Source organism: Anabrus simplex, chromosome 9 (genome assembly GCF_040414725.1).
Source record: "Anabrus simplex isolate iqAnaSimp1 chromosome 9, ASM4041472v1, whole genome shotgun sequence".
NCBI lineage: Eukaryota > Metazoa > Arthropoda > Insecta > Orthoptera > Tettigoniidae > Anabrus > Anabrus simplex.
In genome coordinates this window covers 20454949-20477426 of record NC_090273.1, presented here as the reverse complement: position 1 = coordinate 20477426, position 22478 = coordinate 20454949, and the positions used below count along the sequence as shown (strand labels likewise).

The window sequence follows — 22478 nt, the reverse complement described above, 5'->3', positions numbered from 1 at the left end:
TCATGAGAAACATCCCACCCATTTACATCCAGTCCTTTTTCTGGATCCTCCGAATACATCAACTTTTGTTCCTGGAATAATAACTATAGAACTTTTTAATGCCATCTCTTCTTTTTCTTCTGGATCTGCTGGTGGACTGGATGGCCTTCGTCCGTTGGTCCTGAAAAACCTTCTCCAATGTCAAGAGCATGATTCTAGGGAGCAACTCATAAGATCTTTTCGCGGTTTACTTGACCTCATAATTTCTGGCAGAGTCCCTTTGGAAGTTCGTCCTCTATTTTTTGGTGTCTCTCTCACTGCTTTGCTGTCGGTACCGTTTGGCGTCAACTGGCTGCAAAAATCTTATGCTACAGAATCCGTACATCAGCTATGGACTTCTTATCCCCCCCACCAACTTGGAGTGAGTGTTCCCAATGGAGCTGAAGCTGCTGTCCATACCACACGAATCTATTACTCATCAGTGCCCAGAAGCTTTCATTAAATTAGACTTTTGTAATACTTTCAACAAGTTACATCGTGATGCTATGCTATGTTGGCAGTAAAGAACGAGTTTCCTTCCATCTATCCGTTATGTCTATCAATGCTACTACCAGCCTAGTAACCTGTTTCTTGGCGAAGAAATTACACTTTCTCAATGTGGACATGATCCACTTGGTCCTGCTCTTTTCGCAGTTACCCTTCAATCGATTGTCAACTCCATTAATACCAAGTTAAACATTCGATATTTGGATGATGGTACCACTGTTGATGAACCTGACTTCGTCCTTTCATATCTGGATGAAATTTGCACACAAGCTTCAAACATTGGTCTACATCTTAACTTTTGTAAGTGCAAAGTGCATTTTCTTGGCATTCATCGGGAACAAGCTGAGATACTGTATGAGAAGTTTAATGCTTCGCCCCCTGGAATTCGTCTTTTAACACCCAACTGCTGCCGGTCAGACGGTAAAAGACCAGGCAGAATGATACTTGGGCCATGAAAAAAAGGGTAGATCTCTCCTGTGGGATTTTACCTGTGCCAACACATTCACCCAGTCCAATCTTCCCCTTTCGTCATTGAGTGCTGGAGGTTCAGCTGCGAATAGAGAAAATGATAAAAGAAAAAAATACAGCGATTTACTGAAAAAATTCTTCTTCATGCCAGTAGCCGCTGAACTGAGTGGTACCTGGGGTAATGATGGTCTCAATTTTATCAAAGAAGTTGGCCAACGGATTGCTTGGATTTCCGTCGATACACGATAAACTGATTTTCTTCTTCAGCGCACAGCGTTTTCGTCGTCATCGACAACAGAACAACTAACGATAACACTGTATTGAACAAAATAAATGCCATAGACACGTGTATACAATTTACTAAAGAATCTGAGAATAACTGTAAGCTAAACTATCTTGATGTGACAATTACTAGGCACGAAAAACACCTGACCTTCAAAATTTACCGCAAACCCACTCATACAATAAACACTATAAAATCGGACTCCATTCACCATAATTCCCGTAAAAAAGCTGCATACCATAGCATGATTCATGGAGCATTTAGTATACCGTTATCTAAAACAGACCTTAATGAAGAGCTACAACTAATCCATGAAATAGCCAGAAAAAATTGTTATAAAAAAGAAATGGTTAATTCCATTATTCGAAAGATCAAATCCCGACCCAAAACTACACTGGTGAAACTAGATCTAACCAAGAAAGATTACGCAACTTTCACTTTTATTAACACGTGTATATATTCTCTAACTAATATCTTTAAAAAGCATAATCTTAAAATACCTTTCAGAACTACACATAATAGTAGACACAGCATACATAACACCAAGACAGTTAACAGTAATAATAAATATCTTCAGTCAGGAGTTTATCGAATTAGTTGTAATAACTGCTTTACAAGTTATACAGGGCGTACTGGTAGAAATTTTATGGTCAGATATAATGAACATGTCAATGCCATCAAGCATAATCATTTTTCGGCAATAGGTCAGCACATGCACGAGTACAAGCATAAATTCACGGATATAAGTAATGATTTTAAAATATTAAATACAAATCCTAAAGGTCCTTTGCTTAATATAAACGAAGAACTATACATAACATTTGATTAATATACAAACCCCAATTATAATATTAATGAAATAACTGAGAAAACTAATATATTATTTAATAAGATTATTCCCATCATAAAGAATGATTACCTCAGATTAGTCAACAAACAACGTCATACGCAAGCTATAGTGCAGACAGCGGACGTACATGGCTCCGCCCATATACATGCAGAAGCTTCCCCACTCACCCTCCACCCCCCTTACAACAGGCGACACCAACACCAGAATTTAAAGATAAAAATTTCATTGTTCCGTATTGAAAAGTATCACAGTTAAATGGAAATAATAAATATGGTAGTTCAACCTATTCAATACAAGTAAATAAGAGATGTAGAGATTACATTCTTATTTAATTAAAAGTGGAAATGGTACCGGTTTCGACCCCAGTATGGGTCATCATCAGCCGATAACTCGAAAAACAAGCATAAGTAAGAAAGAAGTTAACGGTCAAGTCCACACAATATCAGTTGAAGAGGCGATATAAAAATGATGGGGGTAGGCACTGTAAAATTTAGACGAAGTGGAATGTAAGTCACTTAAAAGAAGTAATGCGTAATCTTCCAAGCATCAGCACGGCACACGCAATGTTTGGCACTGTCTCACAATGTTCATTCCGTGTGCCGTGCTGATGCTCGGAAGATTATGCATTACTTTTTTTAAGTGACTTACATTCCACTTCGTCTAAATTTTACAGTGCCTACCCCCGTCATTTTTATATCGCCTCTTCAACTGATACTGTGTGGACTTGACCGTTAACTTCTTTCTTACTTATGCTTGTTTTTCGAGTTATAATCGGCTGATGATGACCCAGACTGGGGTCGAAACCGGTACCATTTCCACTTTTAATTTAATAAGAATGTTATCTCTACATCTCTTATTTACTTGTATTGAATAGGTTGAACTACCATATTTATTATTTCCATTAACCAACACCAGAAGTACGAGATACAATACGCGACAGACAGCCAGGCAGCATACATCTCAACCACTCCACAACAGTAAGTAGATTATTACAGAAATCATACAATAGTACGCAACTTATATTCAAAATTTCTAATTCGTTTAATTCAACTTACAGACATTTATCAACACCAACATCATAAGAAAGGAAAGAGCCACCAACAATTACAACCTTGTCATTCAAATTGAACAATTTCCAGAACATCAGCCAAGTCAAACAAGCCAGGTTCAAGTCACTAAAACAAAATTAGAAAGATAAAGTAGTTGAGTTTTACACAAAGTGTATCGGCTAAGGCTTATGCAAATTCAGACTTTTAAACTCACATGTTCATCAGTCTTTTTTAAAACAACATAAGAATGTGCTGTCACTTGTTAATTTAAACTACAAACAGACATTTGTGTTTAAGCATACCTTGCAATGTTTTAAATACTTTAATGTGTTTATATGTTTGTATAATGGGCAAATTTCACATTATTTCAATGGAAAACGTAACGCAAAACAACGCAAGATTTATTGTTATCAACTGTTTTAGACTTTCAAAAGAGCATGTAAGCACGTTCAACCATGTTTGCTAATATTTTAATGTAGATATATAATATATTTTATTGAGCCATTAGCATATAATTACACTTGACTGGCATATTTACTTACTGCTGTAATATCAACAAAGCTCGCCTCATACATGACTAACATTTATAAGAATGGAACTTGTTTTAACTGAATAGGCAAAAGCCTATGGTAAATTATTCTTACATTATGCATTAAAAAGAAAAGACGAATCCATTTTATTATAATTACATGTGATATTGGGTCATTATATTATTTAATAAGAGTATTAACTTGTTATAATTTTAGCTATATTGTAACATTGGAACTCTTAGCAAAAGTGTAATCAACATAATGTTGTTAAATTTCAGTATATGTCAAAGCTTTTAGGAATGAAGCATAATACAAAATGCAAACATAGGATTCTAATGCAGCTGAGGATGACCTTGTAAGAGGTCGAAACCGGTCCTATTATACATGTGATATTCCATCATACATGTGATAATAAATAAGTATTGATTAGGTGGAACCTTTCTTTCTTTTTATGATATATAGTGTGATGTAACAAAATATGTGATGCAATGTTACCTAACAACAGCACCTTGAGAACTGGACAGACCAAGGATCTATATGTCATGGCCATCCATGAATACTTCACATCACAGTCAGCATGGTTGCTAGGCAACATCCCATCATACCTTTTACTGAAAGATATTTATGTTAATTTGATTTTCCCAAAGGGAAATATATAATTTTCTATACTTCAGTTTCTTTTCAAACTTAATGTTGTAGATTACTACTGATATTGCCAATAACTTGGTTCATTTTATTCCTTTTATGCACATACGGTATTTGTCAAAATTATAGGGTAACTTGTAACCAAGAAAGTTTAAAGGTAATTTCAGACAAAATAGTGGGAGTACAAAATCACTCCAAGCTAATGGTGCAGTCCTCACCCTGGATGTACAATCACTGAGACAGGGAGAAGAGAGATTGGAAAGTCTATGTTAAATCACTAGAAATCCCTATGGTGAGGTTCTTTAACCACTGACCACCACATCACCATTCTCTATAGATGAAATTAAATGCTATGAAACTCTTAAATTGATACCAAAAGAAAATGTAAGCAAGCTTCAATTTACTGGTGCCCTCTACCTGCACATGTTTAACATGAACTTGTTCCTCCAACACCCTCAGGAAATTGCTCTGGAAGTTAAATGTGCATATTTACCTGCCGTTCACCACCATGACTAACGCCAAGAAGAAGACGAAGAATGGATCAGCCTGCTGGAAGTACAGGTCCCACATGCAGAGCACAACGGGCAAACTACATGTGGCCGCAAACAGTGACTGGAACTAAACATCACATTCTCTATTACTTACACATTTCAGCCAGTGGAAACAATAAATCGAGGTACACCCAACTGCAAAAAAATTGGCTGGCAAAGAAATATTTAATTTTATACATTCTCTAAATGTGAGGATATTCCTAAACTGTGGATAGCAGGTGGCCAAAGACATGATACTTGGAATCCTACCACTTGCCCAATATGTTCATCCTATTTCAAACAACAGAATTTTGAAAGAAGCTCATCTGTGACTGCCAACTTTTCTGTGGTTGAGTGTACACCACAGCGTCACATACAAGGAGTATTTCATGTAAAATCACCTTAATCCATGCTTGAACAATACCTGTTTTATACCACATGAGTGACATAATTAGAACAAAATTATACAGCTAGACCTAGAAGTATAGAAACAATTACATTGAATAGTAATTAGAAAGAACAGATGACTCACTGACTATTCTCAAAAACATTAATAGAGGTGAACAACTCACTGCTTAGGCCCAATATCTTTGATCGGGAGTGAAACCCCTAAGAGAGACACATGCATTACACTTTTGAATGTCTGAGGCTAAAAGCTGTTCTGACATTATGCACACAATGAGTCCCGGAGCTATAAAACCAGACTGCTACGTATATGAACCACAGAATTCAGCATCACCGTTATCAGTGAGAAACTGGGGGAGACATTTACAGGCATGTGATGCACAGAAAGCTCTTGCCATCACAGAATACAGGAGAGGTCGAGGATGCCCTAGAACAATGTGGTGGTGAACAGCTGAAACCACCTTGAGATACACAAGTGTAGAGAACACTATGGATCACAAGAGCTGACCCCGAGTGATACTCGAGTATGTCACTGTAGATACACGTACGACCAGGGAAAAGAAGTATCAAAGATGACTACTTACTTTTAGATGCCAGCACTAGAAGACTAAACCAGTACATCAATGTACAGAGAGCTCCGAATGCTTGCGTCCACTTAACAACGAACATACCTCCTGCATTCCACAAGCTAAATTGGTTCAAATTAAACCAGTATCATAGTTGTCACTCTTTGTTTCTACTCCACAAAATAATACTCCAGCAGACACCCGGTTATCTAACAGACGCTTACCAGCTGCTCTCAACCCTTCATAAAATCATGAACAGAGCTCCAGCTAACCTAATCCTCAAAACACCAAATCACAGAACCACCCTCTACAGTAACTATTTTGCTGTTAGTACCATTCGTACATGGAATTCATTATGAAATAATGAATTAAGGGTCATTGTCATTTTAGTGAAAGCACATGAATGGTTTAAATATCTCATGGGGAGAAATCAAGCAACCAGATAGGAAGAAATACGTCAAGAGCAAACCAACTAATGTTGTCTACAAGGAAATCTTGTTAGGTTTATCATCATAAATCATAAATTCAAAATTGCTCCTGTGTGAATCCATGGCAGGTCACTAGTGATAAAATAAAGAAAACACTGTACAAAATAACAGCCTAAATCAATACTTCGTACATAAAGGTCACATGTGTTGGTAGTCTATTACAATAGTAAGTCTCTTATTAGAGGACAATTCTTGCAATACAAACTTACCCAGGTATGGCAGTAGAGATCCGGACTAATACGTTTGGTGTCGAGAAAGGAACAGAGTTCAGGATCGTGGTATAGAAGCAGCAACCTGAACAAATGAAATGGGATGCCATTCTTCTTGCAGCCCCTGGAACATAAACACCACCAGGTTGTTGTTTTCTTCTCTTTCCCCCTTCCCCACTTCTATACGTAGATAGTATTAACCGTAACCACTGGTCACAATAGAGACAGAAAATAGTGATCAAGGGCAAGGCACATGTGGAAATCAACAAAAATCAACTGAACAACTTGTAAACAGAAGTTAAACAAGTAGGCTTAAAGATAAATACAAAAAGACCAAGGAAATGCATATCAATCCATGAAAAAATTCTAGATATAGAACGGATAGAGGAATTTTGCTATCCTGAAAATAGTTAGGATGAGGTGCTTATCGAGATGTGATAGTAAACTTGTGTCCTCATCCTGAGGTAGTGCAGCTCTTTTCAGAAACACCCCCAATGGACATGAGCTGCATGTACCATTTCAACCACATACTAGTCCACCTGCCATTCTTCACCCTTATGCTTTTCTAAGTAACAATCTATCGGTACCCATGGTTCCTGCAAAAACTGCCATGGTCCGGCCTTTATTGTTATTATTTCATTATTTACATGCTAGATAGCAGCATTTTGCATGGAAGAAGAAGAGCACAGTTTCAACTCCTGTCATTCTTTGCGGGAACTGCCGAAAAATGGAAGGGAAAAAAAAAATAACGGACCGACAATATTGGCATTATAAATTGACTCATTCTGTTCTCTTTCTTTCTGAGCTCATTATATGATCCATGTTTCTCATCCATACAGTGCCATACTCCAGACGAAAGTCTTCAAGAAACTTCCGATTCCCGTATCAGTGTTTGAAGTGAGCAAATTTCTTTTCTTAAAGCTCTTCCTTGCTTGTGCTAGTCAGCATTTTAATGTCCTCCTTACTTCTGCCACCAGTAGTTATTCTACTCACCAAGTAGCAATATTTATTTACACTAATTTAAGACTTCATTTCTTAATCTAATATTTTGTGCATCATCGGACTCTTACTATTTTTCTTGAAAGCAGCTTCCTTCAGTAATCCCTCTGTTGACCTGCTGAGCCTAACACAGATGGAGATTTTCTTTCCGGGTTTTCTCCCTTAGCCTTTGATGTCCAGTCACCTTAACCTACAAGGCAGCAGGTTGTACTCATGTTAATCTCTGAATACAGGGCTGCCTCTTCCACCATCTCCACCGTACCAAAGTCCACCTTCTCCGATGTAGAATTTGTTTCACTCAATTCAGTGGCTACGGGCATGAAGAAGAATTTGTCCAACAAATCGCTGTATTTTGTCTTTTAGCATTTTCCCTATTCGTGGCTGCACCTCCAGCACTCAATGACGAAAGGGAAAGATTGGAAAGAAGCTTGCTGGAGACTAAAGAAGTGAAGAGATTGCAGTGGTATGGTCACATGAAAAGAATGGACCCTCACAGGACTCCTCGAACATGCTTTGAACACAATGTTCCTGGGAAAAGGCCAAGAGGAAAACCTCACGATGTTTGGGAAAAAAAAGATCACAGATGACAAACAGGAGGGGTCAACAGTACACTACTTTGTTTCAGACCTGTTTCTACTCCAAATTAATATAAATCACCCACCTTTGTCACCATACAGCTCTTTCAGTCCTCATACGTAGCCTTGAACATGCTAACAATTTCTGGATTCACATTTTTTTCTTTGTAATGCTTTCCATATTTCTTCTCTTGGGACACTGTCGTAGGCCTTTTCCAGGTCAATAAATGTCGTGATCAAATCCTTACCATACTCTCACCTCTTCTCCCATCTGCCATACAGCAAAAATCAAATCTATCTCTGAATCCACATTGTTCCTCCTGTAAAGTGTTCTTCAATTCTTGTTTCTAAAATTATTTCAAAGATCTTGACAACAATGACTCTTCCATAGTTGTTACACTTCTTTCTGTCCTATTTTTTGAACACAGGGATTATCACGTCCTCTTTCCTATCCACCAGCACTCCCTTTTCCTATCACATCACCCTGAAAATCTTATATAGCCATATTATTCCCACATGATCTGAGCCTCTTATCTGTTGACACTGCATCTATTCCTGGTACCTTCACTTGTTCCACCTTCATGAGTGCAGTCTCAATCTCGGGTGTTCTTCCCCAACATTAGCATGAAACAAAACTCGGAATATTCTTTCTACTGGAGGACAAACTGCAGCCTTGTTTCACTTCTTTGTGGATGGCTGCTGCTTTTTTACAGCCATAGATTCTTATCACTGCACACGGATTTTTGTACAGACTGCAGAAAATGTTCCTTTTTCAGTATCTGACCCTGATCCCCTTCAGAATCACAAATCAACATTATTGAATATCCTCTAGATCCACAAAAGCCATGTGCGTGGGCTTGTACATCTTAATACAAACATCTAAGATCAGACATAAAAGACAGCATTGCTTCATGTGTACATACATTTCTTATGAATCCAAATTAATTGTTTCACAACTCAACTTCAACTTGTCTTCCTAGTCTTCTGTATATAATACGCGTTAAAATTTACGCTTACCAGAACATGCTTTCTTGGGAACAGGAATAACTATATTCCATCTAAAATCAGATGGCACTTCTGTATCATATCTTGCACATTAAACTGAATAACCTCCCCATAAATATATCGGAGAGAAATTCCACTTTTCAATACTCTAAATAGAGTAAGTCGGGGAGAGATGGCGCAGATTTTGTAATGATCGTGCAGCAAGTCTTCACCAATATTTCGATTAGCTTATTCTTATGCTAGACATCATTCCTCATATCTCTCCTCACTGCCTTTTGAAGGAAATGGTCTTAATGTAAGTAGATTACAGAAAGAGGTCGTTTATTTGAAAGTGTATCACCTTTGCCATCTCTCCCGTAGTGTCCAGGTGAGATGCTGTTTTGTACTTGATATGCTAAGGAGGGAAGAATTTAAGAAGTAAACTATGATTACAGGTTTAATACATTTATTTACCTTATTTACATTCACTTGTCTATTATTCCTTGGTCATTTATGAATCAATTAATTATTTAAACTTCAAGATTTATCCCTTAGTCCTTTTAGGATAAGTTTTTTCTTACTCTCTCTCGTCCACAATCACTACACAAGTTCTTATATACTGAACACAATTCATGCAGCCACTTGCTGCAATCATGAGATATTGCATTATTTTGCCCATCTTGAATCTTTTTAGCTGCTTCGTTGGAATGAGGTTTTTCACCTTTCCTACTCTTTCTCGTTGTGGCAGTGGTTGCAATTTTTCTTTGCACTTTGTTCTTTTTGTTCATTGAGAATTCTCTTTTGTTGGAGATATTCTCAGGAGTGGTTAACTCAGTGGCCGATAACTTTCTTTTTGTCGCTTTTGGTGCCATCAATTTTGGAATTGGACTGATCTTATGAAGTACCTTTGTTGGAGTAGATTCAGTGCTTGAAGATGGACCAATATGTTTAGTTGGCGTACAAGGGATAGCATTGTTTGTTTGGGAAGTAACGGTTGATGGAGGTGCTCGAGAATTCGAAGGTAGGGCTGTTGGTACAGGAATGGGAAAGGTTAGAGGACTGGCTATTGTTGCATTTCATCCATTTCCTCTTACTAACGAACATAAAATTGCAAATACGTGTTCAGGAATAGCATGAGGTCCAAAAGGATAGATACCACATGATTTGAAACCACTGACACCGTTTCCAACTGACACTGTCCTCTTCCAAGCTTCTCCCAACAATCTGCCAACTTTTATTCTTTTAATGCTGTCCTTTCCTTCCTTGTTGAATGCAGCCTGAGCCTCAAGATTGAAGTAGTGTTTCAAAGGTCCAAAAAACAACCTATCTAGCGGCTGTAGAGCGTGAGTAGTATGGCTTGGTAAACATAACAATATGTTTGCTAATTCAAGTAATTCAACGGAATTGCAATGAGAAGCGTGTCAATCCAATATCAACACATTCTTACCAGGTGACCTTCTTAGAAGAAAAATCTCTTTAAACCATCTGAGTAAGAGATCACCAGTGATATAGGCACTTTTTGGATTCATAAACACATCCGAACCTGGAGGAAGTCCATCAGTAGCATCAGCTTTCTTCTTTGTTCCTTTCATAATGAGCACTGGTGGTAGAAATCTGACTTCAGCATTGTTACATGCAATGACCATAACTGTTTCTCCTCTTTCTCTAGATGTTAGCGTAATTACACTGCTGGACCCTTTTCTGGCAATTACTTTTCTTTTTGGTTTATTGATGAGCTGAATTCCAGGCTCATCTGCATTCCATACATTTTTTGGTTTTCATTTTCAATACCTAATATTCCCTGCGGACCGAGGGAAGTTTTGGAAACCTTTCCCGAACATCACCTTCTACGCAATGTGTTCTCAGGAATGTTGTAGTACCGAGAGGCCTCCCTCATGCTGATGTCTCTAGAGTTAATGTGTTTAATGGCTTCTTCTAAATTATCTGCATCCCACGGAGCCCTAGGTGCAGCTCCGTGTTTCCCTTTGTACTCAGTTGGCATTTCTGTAATTATAAAGAAACACATAGAATATGGATTTATAATACTTCTGTAAAAAATAAATAATGGTCATATAATATAAAATTGTTGTTTAACATTATAATTACGCTTTAAAGTTGCATTAAAGGCATGTACCACAAACTTTGATTAGGCTGTAGCTGCTTCCTCTTCTCCATAATGAGTATAATTTGACACAGAATTAAACAAAATACACATAGGCTATATATATTTTATTAACAAACTGATCAGGGAATGGAAACACATTTTACAAATAAATGGGAATTCAAAGAATACCGCGCCATCTCTCCCGGAAATATAGCATGCCATCTCACCCAACATTTTGGGAGAGATGGCGCACCCCTGCCCCAGAAACTGCGTTGGCCCAACATGGCATATATCACACCAGCATAGTCGTTGATTAACCGAGTCACCCGCCTGTGGCAATGCAATGTTAATTTAGTTTGAACAACCCAGTCAGAGGGCTTTTATTTATTGAAATTGAACACAATGGGCCGATTGCAGAAACGGTATTTAGACTATGTCTACGGTTAAACAATGCCTAAGCATGGCTGCCGCATTGCAGATACGTTATTTATCACTTAGACACACTCTAAAACCGATGTTCAACCGGTCATATTTAAACACTGCAGAGAGCACTGTTTAACCTCAAATGAGAGGAGTGAATCACAATCAGAGGTTATGTACCCTGAAATATGTAATTTTTATTATCACGTTGTGACGATTCCGGGAAGAAAGGTTAGTCCGACGGCCTCTCTGTGGGTCGCCCACTGCTAATTCGCAGCTATTCGTTTGACATGCACGGAGAGATAATCATAAAATAAGGTTTCGCTTTACGAGAGACTAATTTCTTGAGACTGACAAAGTGACAGTCCGGTAACTGTCAACTTGAATACAATTCTTGGCAACCGATATATTTTATTATATACGTGGGGTAATTTCCATGGAATTATAGGTCATTTCGACTTCATACATAACAGAATTACGTGTCCCGATCGTCTGAGGGCTGTCACATACATCAACCGGGAGGGATTCACTTATATTTACTGCCAAGTAAACACACATAACAGTGAAAACTAAAAAGTAGGTTGTATGGGTTTTATATATATATATATAAAAAATCGTATAAGTTTTCGGCAACTATCAGATAGGAAAAGGCAAGTGGTGGTGATTATCGTTTAAAGAGGACTGGGGAAGAAGAGCCGTGGCCATAATAACAGCCCAAGTAGATATGCCTGGTGTAAAAATAGGGAAACTACGGAAAACTATCTTCACGGCTGTCGATGATGCGCTTCGAACCTACGATCTCCAGAATGCAAGCTACATCTATATGACCCGTACAACACACTCGGTTACACATTATTATTGTTTCATCTTCCCTTCGTCGAAGCTACCGTATTTATGAGTAGATTGCACTCACTGTAACAACGCTATAATGAAAGCTACACTTCCCCGTACGGTGGCGTGTCGCTTTAGTGTCGATAATATTATGAGATTTAATTTCCGCCGAAAGCGATACTCTTATCTGTGGTCAAGTTATGCTCAGCCATATTTGAGTAATGTGTAGGAAGACAAACAGCTGACTGGCGTCGGCGCGCGCACCGACGAATTTCATTGCTTGCGACAAGCAAAGAGTTGCATGAAAGATACTTCTGTCTCCATTTTCAAACCAAAATTGAAACTTTAAGGGATGTCTAGTTAAACATAGACTGAACATTGTTTATGCAATGGAAGATTGTTAACGATTTAGACGTTGTTTAGGTAGACGATGACTAAGGCTTAAAACTAGTCATCGTTTCTGCAATCGGCCCAATGTGTACATATGTGTTAAAGGTTACAAGTTGTCATTATTTTCTTTTGGTACATCACTTCGTTGTTGTTTTGTTTTTTACCAGTCTTTGGCAAGTGTGCTGATGCATTGTGTTTGTTCAGTACAGTTCATCAGGTGGTACCTAGGACACGTCATTCCACAGAGACGGCAGATACATTCTTCGTTTGGGGCATGAAATCTGTTGGTTAGGCATATTTTCCTGTGGAATCCGTGGACACCGAAGCGTGTGTATACATGGCGTAGTTTGTAGTTTGGGCCCTTCCATTCACTGTTCTTCATAACTTCCATTTCGTAGAAATCTTCGGGTACCTGCTGGGCTTTCTGTCTCCTTTCTTCAAAGACGGCAGTCGATGCGGCGGTGTCTGGTAGCCCGAATGTTTGTTTGATGTCTTCCAGAAAGAATGTTTCGTCTGCCATTATGTATGCCATTCGATTCTCTGTAAATTTTGAGATCCGTAGGATCCGTTTCAAGTACCTGGCCTTTATATTTTCAATTCTTTTCATGTTTGAAACAGTTAGTTTGTGCCATATCAATTGTATCCCATACATAACTACCGGGGCCACTTTAAGCTTGAATAGTGCCATTGCAGTGTTCACCGAGAGGTTCTGCGGCTTGGGGATCTCGTACATTGCTTCGGTTGCTGCCGCTGCTTTTTCCTTAACGTGCAGTGTGAAGGTTGAGCCTGTGGTCTGCAGTGTGATACCCAGGTATCAAAATAGCAAGAGAGATACCACCAAGCCAGTACGAGTTCATGGAAGGCAAATCGACCTTACAGGCCATTGAAGAAATCATAGTTGAAATAGACAGCGCACTATCACAACCAGCCAGCCCAATGTACGCCATTTTCATTGACTACGCAAAAGCATTTGACAGCATTGACAGAAAAATACTCATACAAAAACTTGAGAAAGCACTACCCGACTTACATCACGAACGGGAGATAATAAAGGCCATACTTAACGCAAACCAGGTGGTAATCTACGATGGAATCTCTACCACACCCGCCCTAACGCAGACGAGAGGAGTCCTGCAAGGAGACCCAATGAGCCCTATGCTGTTCAACCTGATGACATCCAACATCATTAACGTACTGGGGACCGAAAGGGTCAAACTAATTATGTACGCAGACGACATGACGCTGATATCCAGGGATCCCACGTATATACAGACTGCATTCAATAACCTCAGAGCATGGGCGGATAAAAACTCGCTAACCATCAACAGTGCTAAGACAAAAGTTATGAAATTTAAAAGGGGAAGAAAACTGGCAACATATGACATTTACCGTAACGGAAATGAACAACTCGAGATCGTGTCATCATTTAAATACCTGGGTATCAGAGGGCTTTTATATCATGCTGTAGCAAAACTTTGAAGGTACAAAAAATGTACTAACCAGAAATATCCAGATTTTCAGGCAAAATCACTTGCATTATGTGACATCCAATAGATAGCTTTTGTTCTCACGTACACACTGCACACATGAGAAGCAGTGGTCGAGCGATCTAGCGGGCGATTGCCGCACTGGCCTACCCTACGCCATCTCACCCGGTAACACTATATATATATAAATTTATATATATATATAATGGTAGAAAGGTGGAGGCCTTTGGTACACTACTCTACCCAGAGAGAATCTGGAAAAGGGAATGGATGAAGACGAACAGAAGACATATAAAATAAGGGTTTTGTCCGTACATTGCTCAGAATTTAAAAAGAATGGTATTTCTGTATCGGCCATGTCCACAGTAACAAGGAAATGCCCTTTTTAAAATTTCCATCACTTCTGTCTGTCTGTATGTACATACGTAAGCGCATCACGTGTAAATGGCTGAAGAGAATTTAATGAAAATCGGTATGTAAAGTCGGGGAATGAACTGCTACAATCTAGGCTATAAATAATTTTATTCACACTGAATGAAATGGTAGTTCAGGGGAAGGCCTAAAGTTTAATTTTCAAATATTTATGTTATTAGTGGTCCTATCGATAAATACATAACCCAAGTTATATAGAATTAAATATCTGATCATTTATGCCTTATACATTTTACCATACCGGCTATGATAACAGAGATATTAATGAATTATGATTTTTGTTGCCAAGACCATATCAACACCAAACCACGAGAAAATGGGTTAACAGAATTTAATGAAAATCGGTATGTTAAGTATTGGAATAAAGAACTACAATCTATGCTATAAATAATTGTATTCACCCTGGATGAAATGGTAGTTTAGGGGAAGGAGCCAAAAATGTAATTTTTAAATACCTATCTTAGTTGTCCTATCGAAAAGGACTACATAACAAAAGTTATTGAGAATACAATTTCCGAACATTTATAACACTAATCAGAGATAAAAAGAATGGGACTGGTCTGACACTTCGAAAACTGAAAGTATTGGCCTAAGAAAGACAAGGGCCACGAAGGGCGTGAAAATGAAAGACTCCCTGGGCCTCCATACGTAATACTATTGGGAGGTCGGATAGGATAGATAAAAGTGAGGAGTCTGGCACACGTAAGTGGAAGCAATGCTAAGGGTGGCGTGCACCATCTTGGAGTAAATGACTATGGAAGTAGCGTTTACTAAAGAAGTCCATACTATAGAAGTAAATTACTACGGGAATTATTTACTCCGGAAGTAACGCCGGAGAGTTGAAGTACAATTTACTCTTTTAGTTACTACTATAGAAGTAGCGTTCGTTACTCGTGGAGTAGTGTTGTGTTTGTGTATCTTCTTTAAAGAAATCTAAATGGATAAGGTTATGTGCGATAGGAAATGGGGAAAAAACGTAAGCGAAAAAGATAAATGCTTGTTAATAGAGATAATGACGATCTATGCAAAGGATATAGGGTGTAACAAACACAACATAAAGATGCTGGATAAGAAAAGAAAGTCATGGAAAGTCGTGACAGAAGAATTCAATGCTTCGAGTGACGGAAAACGCAGTGAAGAACAAGTTAAGATTCTGTAGGACTTAAAAGCGAAGGTGGGAGCAAAGCAGAAAATCATGGACATGCGGGAAAAATTAAAACTGATGGTGGTTTCTTCATACAGATCGCCTGCATCCACAGCAAAATTTTCCCATTGTTGCCATAAGACTTATCTGTGCCGGTGCGACGTTAAGCAAATTGAAAAAAAAGATAAATACCTCTTCTGATTTCTGAAAAGTTCACCGTTGTCACCGAGAGGCCCAGAAATGGGAATATGCGCGCAGTCACAGTCAATTGCACCCACGATGTGTGGAAACCTGGCAACGTGAAGAATATCCTTTTATTTTCCGAACAATCATCATCATTTGCAGGCGTATCTCCCTCTTAGCCTCAACTAGTGCTTTAACCACGCGATGAATGATACGGTAAACGTTAAATAGATCACCGGCAACTGTACTGAAATGCTCCGGTATGAAACACTCATAGGGCACACAGCAACTGTAATTTGAGATATACAACAAAATTAAGACAAGAATTCAGCTGTAAGTGATCTCCAAGTAGATTTAGAAGGAAAGTAAAGGATTTCTTCCTAAGACCAAAATCGTTCCTGAAACTCTCCGTGTGCACATTATACCGCTCTCGCCTTTCACGCACCGCAGGCCTACGCACTAATACATTTCCCATCGTTTTCTGCGTCGAGATCATCAATATAATCTAAGTAATCCTTAAACACGTTTGAAACGTCTTTCCTCTCATATACAGCACGATATTATCATTAGTCAACAAGTCTAAACCTAGGTTACTCCATGCACGACGTGAGAGTAAATTCTAACCTATATCCGTATGTTATTTACTTCTTTAGTAATATACTACAAGATGGTGCTCTTCAACATTTTATTCTTGTAGTAATTTAGTCCAGGAGTATCTGAAAGGACTAAAATACTTCGGAAGTAACTTACTCTCGTATGGAAGTCGCCGAATGCTGACTTCAAGAGTACTTTACTACGGAAGTAGAACTTACTCTTGGTTGGTGCACGCCATCTGAAGAGTCAGCTAAGGGCCCCGTGGTCACCAACTCACGCCCCTATGTTCAGAGCCCGTGGAACCCCTTTCAGTCACCTTTTACGACACGCAGGGGATACCGTTGGTGTTATTCTACTGCACCCACCTACAGGGGGACGACTATGATAAAAGTTCATGAATTTAGATTAATTTAGATTTTTTGCTATTTAGTCCATATCAACGCTGAGCATTGCTGACATGGAAATAATGTTCAATCGTGTTAACTGACGATGGTTTTTGTCACGATTGTCTTAAGGTGTAAAACACAGCGATGAGTGGCGACAGAAGAGACAAAGCATATCACAAAAACAATAGTAAATATATTGCTATTGTTGATCAATTTTATGAGCTTTCGATATAGTAGGCCTTCACATCGACGAGATTACTGCGTACCGAGTATATCAGCCTACCTGAATATTAGCGGGAAGTAGTTAGGGAGTTAGATAACTTTCTTCTTTAGCATGCCATTCCTCTGGTTCATAAATTGTCAGATACTACTGGCAGAGGAGAGGAGTGTTAATGGCTGCCTGCAACCTGGTCATTCGAATTCTGGAACTTTGGACTGTTAGAACAGCAGCGTAGTATTGTTTTTTACAAGTGAGGAAATGTGCAGTTTTTCATTTGATTGAGTATTTCATATGATAGCATTGCTTTTAATAATGATGTTCTTCCTGACTTCATTGTTATGACCTATGTTGATTTCAGTTGGGAAACCACATATAGTCTTTCTGAGGATGTAAAAAAGCAGGTGAAGAGTGAGTGTGCCATTATAATGACTGCCCAACTCGATTGTGACTGATAGCAGGCAAGAGGGCCTGCCATTACAATGAAAATTCCCTAACCCAGTCTTAACATGAGAAAAGACGTATGGTGACATACCCGTCCCGTTTCTGGGGTAACGTTAAGAGCTATGCATTTTATTACAATCCTGCGTGTTCATTACATAACCTAGAATTCTGTATACAATATAGAAGTCCGTAGCGAAGCACGGGTACATCAGCTAGTATATTAATATGCATAAGTATATTTAGCACTGTCAATACGGGCTTTCAACCATGAAATTTATTTTATGCAATAACCTCCCCATACCAGATTCTCCCAAGCCAGTCAGTAATTCTGAGGGAATATCATTAAGTCCAGGTGTCTTGTTCCTATTTAGGAACTTGGTTGAATTCTGGCCCCAAGACTGGGTCTCCATTTCATAAGTAACAAGAGCCCCTTCTTGTTCCAGAACCTTTTCTAATCTACACTTCTCCCTTGATACAAATGCCGAATGTGTTCCTACCTTTTTCCGCCTTGTCTTCTTTCCCTAAAAGTTTTTCTATATGAGCTCTTAATATTCATGAAAAGTTTTCCTTTCTCCCTAGGTTTCCTTGATTTTCTCTATATAGCATTTACCTTTCCTATAACCACCAACATCATTGCACTTCTCTTTCACCCATTCTTCCTTAGCTGTACTGCACTTTCGATCTATTTCATTCTTTTATCACCTATATTCTTTTCTGCACTCAATTTTTTCATTTTTGTAGATCTTCCATTTTTCAGTAGGGACTAGTATCTCCCGAGTTATTCACTGATTCTTACTTGAACTTGCCTTTCTTCCTAATTTTCTTCAGCAGCCATACTGTCCTTGTGCAAAATGTTCCTTGAAACGATCCCTTACTCTCTTTTCCTTCAACTTGTCTAAAAACCACCTCCTTGCATTCCTTCATTTCTTAAACTTCAGACAGCATTTCATGACCACTAAGTTGTGGTCAAGAGTATACATCTGCTCATGGGAAAGTCTTGAAATCCAACACCTAGTTTCTAAATCTCAACCTAATCATAATGAAACCTATTCCAGTGTTTCCAAGACTTGTCCACCTGTACAGCAATCACTCGTGGTGTTTGAACCACGCCTTAGCAAGGGCTAAATTATGATCGATGCAGAATTCTACCAAACCAACTTCTTCCTTCATTCCTTTGTCCCAGTTCAAAATCTCCAACTGCACTACTTTTTCTTCCCTGGCCTACCACCACATTCCAGTCTCCCATCACAATTAGGTTCTCATCTCTTTTTACATATTGTATGAAAACTTCTCTCTTTTATATACACTGTCACCTTTTAATAATAATAATAATGTTATTTGCTTTACGTCCCACTAACTACTCTTTTACAGTTTTTGGAGACGCCGAGGTGTTGGAATTTTGTCCCACAGGAGTTCTTTTACATGCCAGTAAATCTACTGACACAAGGCTGACATATTTGAGCACCTTCAAATACCACGGGACTGAGCCGGGATCGAACCTACCAAGTTGTCACCTTTTGTGTAAGGATCTTGCAACATAAACTATAAGATCTGATTTCTGTCCAGCAGTTGGGTGTCTTTTCTTGTATTTGAGGTACACGAAGCATTCGAAGCTCTTAAGAGGAACCGAAAAAGTGGGGTTTCACAGCATTTGTTCTGATGTCATAATTTAGGGCATAACTACAAGACTGGCAATGGCGAAAGTACAGTATTTACTCATGTAATGACCCCCCCACCTTTTTTCAACCTCAAAAAAGGGGAGGGAAAGTTACGCGAATCTAAATTAAAAATGGAAATGAAAGAATCAAACAAAATTACCTTACTTAAGGTACGAAATTTATTTAGGCCTAAAATAGTACAAAATAATCAAAAATATGTATAACAACTTATATGATAAAAAATCAAAGGCAATAATACGTTCCCTAGCAATAATTATACGGAAACAGTCGTATTTTAATGTCATGCGAGTATTCGCTAAAGATAGAAACCAGATACCCGAAATAAATTAGAATAATGTATTAAGGTAATATATGAAAAACTGCCTATGCTAATATGTATTTCTCTTCAAAGAAATAAACTTAAGTCTTATGGTTGACAATTTCTTGGTGAACATCAATAAGATGGCCACAGAAACTGTTCAAAACCAGAAGAGACTTGTTTACGAGACCCCACACAACACGCAACCAATCCTTCATGAAATCCACCACCATCCATCCTTTCCCCTGAACACGAATGTGCACACCAGAAGGAAAGTTCCCTTTAGGAATTGTTTTTCGCTTGAAAATTACATAGAGAGAGTTTTCGCCCGTAAACAGTAACAGCCAGCATAACTGTGCGGCGAAGATTCTCCGCCTCAGTAGTCCTCATGACTACGCTGGATTCCCCCTTTTCGGTAATTGTAGTGTTTCTTGGCATATCAAAGAAATTATAATAAGTATTTCTTATCCATCTACTCAATACAAATCACCTTTTTGGTGTTTACACTTTCATACAATTAATTTCGCTAAGGGACATGTTTCGCTCTTATAAAGAGCATCTTCAGCCTTAACCTTAAAATGATGTTCTTGAACAATCGTAAACATATTAAACAGTGAATATTAAAATTACAGTAGTCTAAAAATCAAATTACACTACATCTAAAAAACAACATTAAAGCTCTTCTTAAAGATGTGATAACATGAACAATTAAAATTATCACAATGTCAATTTAAAACTTTGTGTCAGATACTATTATTGTTTCTTTGTCTTAAGAACAGTGCCAACGGCCGTAGCCGCATTGAAACATCGGATCCCATGAGATCTCCGAAGTTAAGCAACATTGGGCGTGGTCAGGAGTTGGATGGATTGCCACGCGTTGTTGGTGGGGGGTAAGGGAATGGAGGAGCGGAAAGGAATTGGCCACCCTACCGCACGTAAACTCCGGCTCAGGAACACCTCTGCGGAGGTTCGGACCTGCCTTCGGGCAGAATAACCCTTACCTTACCTTCTTAAGAACAGTAGTAAATGTCTATCTATAAAACGGCACCAAGGTGAACACCAATCTTACTGAAAAATGAAAATAAAAAGCAGCTTATGTGATATGGTGTGTCCAGAATGTGTGTTAAAATAGAGTGCCCACAAGTTGAAATGTGAAAACACAATAATCCATATATCTTTAAACATAACAGAGCAGGAGTCAAATGTGGGCTCTAGTTGAAAATGCTGATCAACTTGTTTACAAATGTAGGTAGTAGGTTATGTTGCGCAAATTTGCGAGGTATAGAACGTAGTGCTTGACCTCTGGCTAATTTATACAGAAAGTGGGATCTTTAAAGAAAGAAAAAAGGGGGAAATTTAATATTATAAATGTGTATGAATTTCATAACTGACCAACATTTAAATGGGAACTTACTTGTTATTATTAAGATGATAGGTATGTCCTGGTGATTTGGAGTTGCTAACTTGTTTGTCAGCGCGGCTCCTAGTATTGTATTTGTGTGATAGAGGTGGTGGGGAACCTAGAGTGGGAGAGGATATGTGCGGATCTTTCTGCGTTATTGCCGGTATAGGAGGGGCTCTTTTACGAGTGACGGGAGCTCGTTTAACGTTTGGAGGAGGGGTAGAAAATAATGGGAAACCTGGCGGGGGAGAGGAGGTTGGCGGAACCTTATAAGTTATTGGCGGTACAGGAGGGGCATTTTTACGAATGACAGAAGCATGCTTAACGTTTGGAGGAGGGGTATAAGCCTTCGTATTTAACAACTTAAATATCTGTTGGATTCCTTTCTGACCTGATTTAACAGTATTTAGTAACTTGGGTGTTAATTCATGTAAAGGACTTCTGACTTCTGTAACATCATTGAGATTTTTATCCTTATTATGATTCTGATTCAAAAATATATTCATTCAAAAGCTTAACTTTTTCCATACTCCTAATTATCGTTGAATCTTTTTCTATGGAAGTAATGATGTCCTGTCTCTTTCATGTGTATACTCATTGCTGAGTATTTATTATGTTTTTCTGTGTTAAAATGCTCCATGTACCTTGTAAGAAGCTTCTCCCAGTTTGCCCGATATAAGAAAACCCGCATTCTGAGCATTTCAATCTATAAACTTTTGATCTCGAGTAACGATGGTTTCCCTGATTAATTTTGCAATGATTAAAAAATATACTTTGGTTCATATTAGAAGTTCTAAAGGTTTTGTTCATACCATGTTTCTTGAACGTCTTCGTAATTTGGTGAATCGTCAGTTTATTATACGTGCCACATTTACGTAGAAAACATATAATACATAATATGCAGAAAAACATAATAAATGCTCAGCAATGAGTATACACATGAAAAGGACAGGACATCAGTTTACTTGTGCCTTTACCAACTATGAATGTTATAAAAACTAAGGCTGCAGAATGTTAGGAGTCTAGTTTTTAGATTATTTCTCTATTTCACATGATCTTTTCAATCTTTAGATTGCCCATGATTCTGTAATTTGTTTTTTCTATTATAATTTAGATGCAATAATTAGAGCATAAATTTTTGCAATTCGTAGCATATTTTGACCACTGGGTGATTCTTCATGGCCAAAGTTAGAGAAAGCCAGTTATTTCGCAAAGTGACAAGGTTTTAGGCTTTGGCTGTACCATACATCATTTTGAGAAAGGATAATAAGTAGTATGTTTTGTTCCTATGATTCCTCATGTAGTACAAATACAATACTGATATTGTATACAAAATGTACAGGCTTTGTTTAGGATAAAAA

At 38.3% G+C, this 22478-nt stretch overlaps 1 protein-coding gene across 5 annotated transcripts in view; it reads right to left on the bottom strand.

Moving 5' to 3' along the window:
• Positions 1–22478, bottom strand: part of TBC1D23 (TBC1 domain family member 23) — a 167231-nt gene that overhangs the window by 79804 nt on the left and 64949 nt on the right. For all 5 annotated transcript variants that reach the window (XM_067153610.2, XM_067153611.2, XM_067153614.2 and 2 more), the window contains exons 4-5: positions 6549–6672; positions 4844–4968 (exon numbers count right to left, since the gene is read on the bottom strand). In XM_067153610.2, the coding sequence (XP_067009711.1) occupies positions 4844–4968; positions 6549–6672 (249 nt within the window). The remainder of the gene's footprint in view (positions 1–4843; positions 4969–6548; positions 6673–22478) is intronic.